The sequence below is a fragment of the Terrapene carolina genome, unplaced genomic scaffold, assembly GCF_002925995.2.
Source record: "Terrapene carolina triunguis isolate 2854851 unplaced genomic scaffold, T_m_triunguis-2.0 Scaffold32859, whole genome shotgun sequence".
Classification (NCBI taxonomy): domain Eukaryota; kingdom Metazoa; phylum Chordata; order Testudines; family Emydidae; genus Terrapene; species Terrapene triunguis.
This window is the reverse complement of record NW_020697210.1, coordinates 2002-6978: the sequence shown is the minus strand read 5'-3', so window position 1 is coordinate 6978 and position 4977 is coordinate 2002. Positions and strand designations below refer to the sequence as shown.

Below are 4977 nucleotides of genomic sequence, written 5' to 3'. Positions count from 1 at the left end.
TATGCAAAGTCCAGCTCCAAGATGGAGTTCTGGAGTCACCTGGGCAAGTCACATGTCCATGCGTGACTCGGTTCTTACAGCCAGCAGCCATGGCTTACCTGCTCCCTTGAACGTCCTCATGTAGACGTCTTATGTGGGTTGGAGCCTCCCAAGATCCATTGTCCCTTCAGTGCTTCTTGATTGGGCACCTAATTTGCACATTCCTTTCTCCAGAAGCTGCCCAAATGCTTTACAAAGGCTACTTAGAAACCGAACCAGTACACAGCCAATATTCATAACGTCGAATACAACAACAGATGCATACAAATGGGATGAATAGATTCAGTAGATCATAACCTTTACAGAGATATGTTACATGGCATATGTAGCATAACACATATTCTAGTTATATCATATATACATTCATAAGTATATTTCCATGAAGCCTTATGGGGTGCACCGTCACAGGGGGTCCCCGGTTTGCAGCAGGGGAGCTGAGGTACAGGACAGCAAAGGGACTTTCCCAAGGCCCCGGAGTGAATCGGTGGCAGAGCTGGGAAAGGAGAGTCCCGTGTCCCCCTTCCTTGCGCTCACAGCTCTGGCTCACTTCTCCTTCTCTGCCTGTGGTTCACACAGCCGTCTGGCTGCCTCGTGCTCTCTGCAGGCCTGATCCGGAGCGGGCGGGAGGTGTCAGCAGGTCTCAGGATCCATCCCGTGATGCAGCTGCTCTAGGAATGGCATCTTGGGCTGCGTGCTTGTCCTGCCATATTTGCTCCAGTGTGTGGTTTTGGAAACTGCCCGCTCTGCTGATTCAGCCCAGGCTCTCCGGTCTTGCGCCCCCAATGCAGGTTCTGCAGCAGGCGGTACGGGAGCCAGGATGGAATCCAGCTCTTTCTCCAAGGCCGTGTGGCCCCGTGAGGGTCCCTGGAGTAAGAGGCAGCAGACTAGGTGTGAATGTGCGTAGGGAGCAGATCTGGGGGGCAAGACGGTGCCATTTTTACAATGGCTTCTCTGGCCAGAGCTGCATTCGAGACTTGCTCCTCGGCTATTAATTCTGCTTCTTCTGGTCTCTCCTGTGCTTTCCTCCCCTCCTGGCACCACAGAGGAACAGCAGAGAGGTACAGTATCATGCTCCAGCCTGCCTAGTCTCCGTAGGCCCCAGGAGGGCAGGCCCCAGTGCATGTGAGAAGGGGGTTCTGAGGCTTTGGGAATCCGAGGTGGAGCGGGAGGCGCTGGTCCTACTCCAGTGCTGCTGTTTTCAACTGCTATGAAGCCACGTGGCTCACTGGCCAGAGCGTCCTGCAGCTAGCCCAGTGTTCGAGAGGGGCAGGGAACAGACGGGAGATGGATCCACAAAGGCGCCCAGAGCTGGTTCCGCCGGGGAAATGCAGGGCCGCATCCCTTCTCCGCTCAGTGCCAGGCTCTCCTGGGAATGGGCCAGAACAGCCTCTGCTGCAGAGACAAGAGGCTGTTCTGTAGGGGTGGGATCCTGGCCTGGGGTGTTGTCAGGGTATTTGCATGGGTTCGCCCCCAGGGCACTGCCACTGAACTCCATCTCCGGCTGCGTGATCAATCGCTCTGTGCCCCGGCCAGGGGCGTTCCTGCTGCAGCCCTTGGCACAGCCACGTTTACCTCTTCCTCCCGCTCCGCCTGCGGCCTGACCCTGCATGCACAGACCACGCCGGCTCCGTAGTCTCCTTTGACCATTGATATTCTCGCCCCGTTTGCAGGTGTCAGCGCTGGCCAGGTGATGGGAGGTGGCTCAGGACCTGTCCAGGTGAAGGATTCGCCTCTTCTCCTCCAACAGATCGACGCCATGCGGCTGTCCATTGAGCACCTCAAAACTGAGAACAACCGGCTCAAGGTGAGGGGGCCTCTCTTGGGGTTTGCACCATTGGCTCTCCAGGCATTCATCCGGCCAGGCTGGGCTGCACACGCCCCGACTGGCTACCGGGAATCACCCATTGCTCTCCAGCCGGTCCCTCCCGGGGGGAAGCAGAGAAGGGCAGTAGGAAGGGGATTGCAGATGGGCTGGAGCTGGGATGGTTTAGTCTGGAGCTATAGTGAGAATCTAGAGGGGACTGGCTGACTGGCTTCTGTTGTATAGGAGCAAAGGGCCATCGGTGGTATGCAAAGGAAATGTACCGTTAACCTGTGGACCTCCCTGCTGCAGGGCATTACTGAAGCTAATCGCTAACTGAAACTCACAGGCACGTCAGACCCCTCTGCTCTACGAGGGGCATTTGCAGACCCACTCGCAAGGATAAAATGCCAAGGGCTCCCCTGCCTAAGGCTGCTGTTCCTTGTCCTTCCCCTCCCCCGCACCACCAGCTTCCAGGGCACGGTGCTGTGCATTGGGGGAGGGGGCCCTCCTTCCTCTGCCATTCAGCACGGAGGCGACAGCAGGCTCTGTTCCGGGAGGGCAGCTCCTGTTCTCCTTTGCTTGAGCTGCTGGGGTGTGGAACGAAGAACAGCTGCTCAGGGTGGGAGTCTGGGTCCCTGCTCCCCTGGGCTCATGCAGTTTGCACTGGGGGAGTGGGAGGGAGGGTCTTGGCTCCCCCGACGAGGGGAACTGCACGGCTCAGCTGGTGGCCAGGTATCCCTGGGGAAGGAGCTCTGGTTCTCCTGTGGCTGCCGATTGGAGAATGGGCCGGGCCCCTCTTCCCTCCAAGTCCCGTCACTTGGCCGGCGCGCTGGGGCTGGGGCGGAGCCGAGGCCTACACTCTGGTGTTGCTTCGTGCCCAGGGAGCCCACATGAAGGCGGAGCTGGCAGCGCTGCCCCCTCTGCACGTCCCGAAGCTCTCGCTTCCCAAAGATCGGCAGGGAGAGGAGGTGGCCTCCGGCACTCTGTACAGGAAGACGAGCCAGTTGCTGCAGACCCTCTACCAGATGAGCGCCAACGCCAAGGTGGTGGACGTCGCGCACAGAAGCTCGGGTACGTCCTGCACACACAACTCCTTGGCGCAGGCGCCTCCAGGAGGCAGGTCAGCGGAGTCAGCTGGGACCCCAGGGGGGCCCCTGGGTCCAGGCCTGCTAGCGAACTTACTGGCGATAACAGCTTCAGCGCCAGAGGCCGGCTGGGCCCTTCTTGGACGGGTTGTGGGCGGGGCCCGCGGGCATGCTCGTCTCTCGGCCCATGCCCAGTGCAGAATTGTGGGTCCGAAGGTCACATTGTAACCGGCCAGGGACGTCTGTCCTCTCCTGGAGGTGGCTGCTGTCTCTGGGGCGGAGCCCGGGCTGTCCCACAGTTTTCTGTACGAAGCCCGTCTGCTGGTCGTGCTCAGTCCGTAACCCCCAGGCCTTGCTGTGGCCGCTCTCGTTCAGACGGCTCCCCGAGGGGTGACGGCGCGGGGGCCAGCACTGGGGAACAGGCGAAGCCGACATTTGGACGTCCAGGGAAGCAGGCTGGAGATTTTTGCTTGTTTAACCCATCAAGGTTTTATTTTTCGCTGGAGATGACTGGTGCTGTCACTGCAGCTACCGACTCACGGGCAGCCCAGTGCCCCCTCTGTGGTGTATCTGCGCTCAGTATCCCAGGGGACCGAACACAGACCCCCCGATCGGGAGCCGGACGCACTAGGAATTCAGGGTCCCTGGAACCTGCTGGAGGTGCTTGGCTGTGCAGCCCACAGAGTGCCCCATGCCCCTAGTGGGGCTGGTCATTTCCTGCCTCCCCTTGCCAAAGGTGTCCTCCATCGTGAATCCTGGGCCCCCGGCCTCCCTTGCGCTCACTGGCCGTGTACGCCCTGTAGGCAGAGCGATGCAGAGCCACGCCGCAGGGGTGTTTCGGGGTGTGGTGGTTTCCTTCTGAAGGGCCCAGAACTTCAGGGGGGGAGGGATAGCTCAGTGGTTTGAGCATTAGCCTGCTAAACCCAGGGTTGTGAGTTCAATCCTTGAGGGGGCCACTTAGGGATCTGGGGCAAAAATCAGTACTTGGTCCTGCTAGTGAAGGCAGGGGGCTGGACTCAATGACCCTTCAGGGTCCCTTCCAGTTCTAGGAGATAGGTATATCTCCAAGTGCCTCCTGGACGCCCCCTAGACACTGATCAGCCCCCGCCCGCCAGCTCCCCCTCCTGCCCAGGGGACAGGCCGAGCTGTTGGATGGGCAGCGTTGGTTTATGTGGCAGGAGCTGCGGGCTGAAGGACCGGACCATGCCCTTGCCCTGGGAGCTGCGTGAGAGGGTCCCGCTCACACACTGGGCTGCCTCTCCTATCCTGGACCCTCCTGGAGATCGGGGAGCAGGGGCTTAGTTGCCCTATTCCTCCTGCTTTCAATGGGCCTCCGGGACAGGAACTTCCCTGCAGTGTCGTGTTTCTCATTCGAGAACCTGGATCCAGGATTCTCCAGTCTGTGCTATCCCTGCTGCGCATCAGTTCAGTGCTGGTGATGGGATTCCTGGCTGGGTGCTTGGGGCTGAATGCTACTAGCCAAGGTCACTGTCAGACCCCGGCCAGCTGGGACTCGGCACCCGCACCGCGGGGAAGTCACGCTCCTACGGGGAGCCCCCCTTACCGGGTCTCTTGTCCCGCAGCAGGAAGCCCGGCCGCCCAGCTGCTGGAGCAGACAGCCCGCCTGAAGTCCTTGAGCAGCACCATAGACAAGCTGAAGGTAAATGGTCCGTCGGCGTCTCTGCCAACGCCCGACAGCCCCGCCTGGCGCCGAGGCAGCGAGTGGGCAGCAGGGCGCCGGGACAGGCCACGAGCAGGGAGCAGCCAGTGCTTCCAGGAGAGCAACGCGCTGCCGAGTCTGCCATGGGCTGTGGGGGCGCGCTCGTATGCATCTCCCTAATAGCTCTGCCGGTGCCCCTCACTCCCGACCCGCAGCCCCCTGCTAGCCCAGCCCTGGGCTCCCCCCCACAGCTCTGCCGGTGCCCCTCACTCCCGACCCGCAGCCCCCTGCTATCTAAAGGGAGACTTACACGTGTGGTGCTTTTTTGATGTGAACAAATATTTCCTTAGACCTGTGAATAAAGCGGCTACAACCCCAGATAGCCACGT

General features: G+C 60.4%; 1 protein-coding gene across 2 annotated transcripts in view; it reads left to right on the top strand.

The window, feature by feature from the left end:
- The first annotated feature begins 379 nt into the window (after positions 1–379).
- Positions 380–4977, top strand: part of LOC112121554 (dynactin subunit 1-like) — a 6178-nt gene continuing 1580 nt past the window's right edge. Inside the window, exons 1-4 of one of the 2 annotated variants that reach the window (XM_026663177.2) lie at positions 959–1097; positions 1710–1843; positions 2725–2914; positions 4512–4588. In XM_026663177.2, the coding sequence (XP_026518962.1) occupies positions 1730–1843; positions 2725–2914; positions 4512–4588 (381 nt within the window). In that variant the 5' untranslated portion in view covers positions 959–1097; positions 1710–1729. Of the gene's footprint in view, positions 1844–2724; positions 2915–4511; positions 4589–4977 lie in introns of both variants that reach the window. The other variant, XM_026663178.2, reaches the window with a different exon arrangement.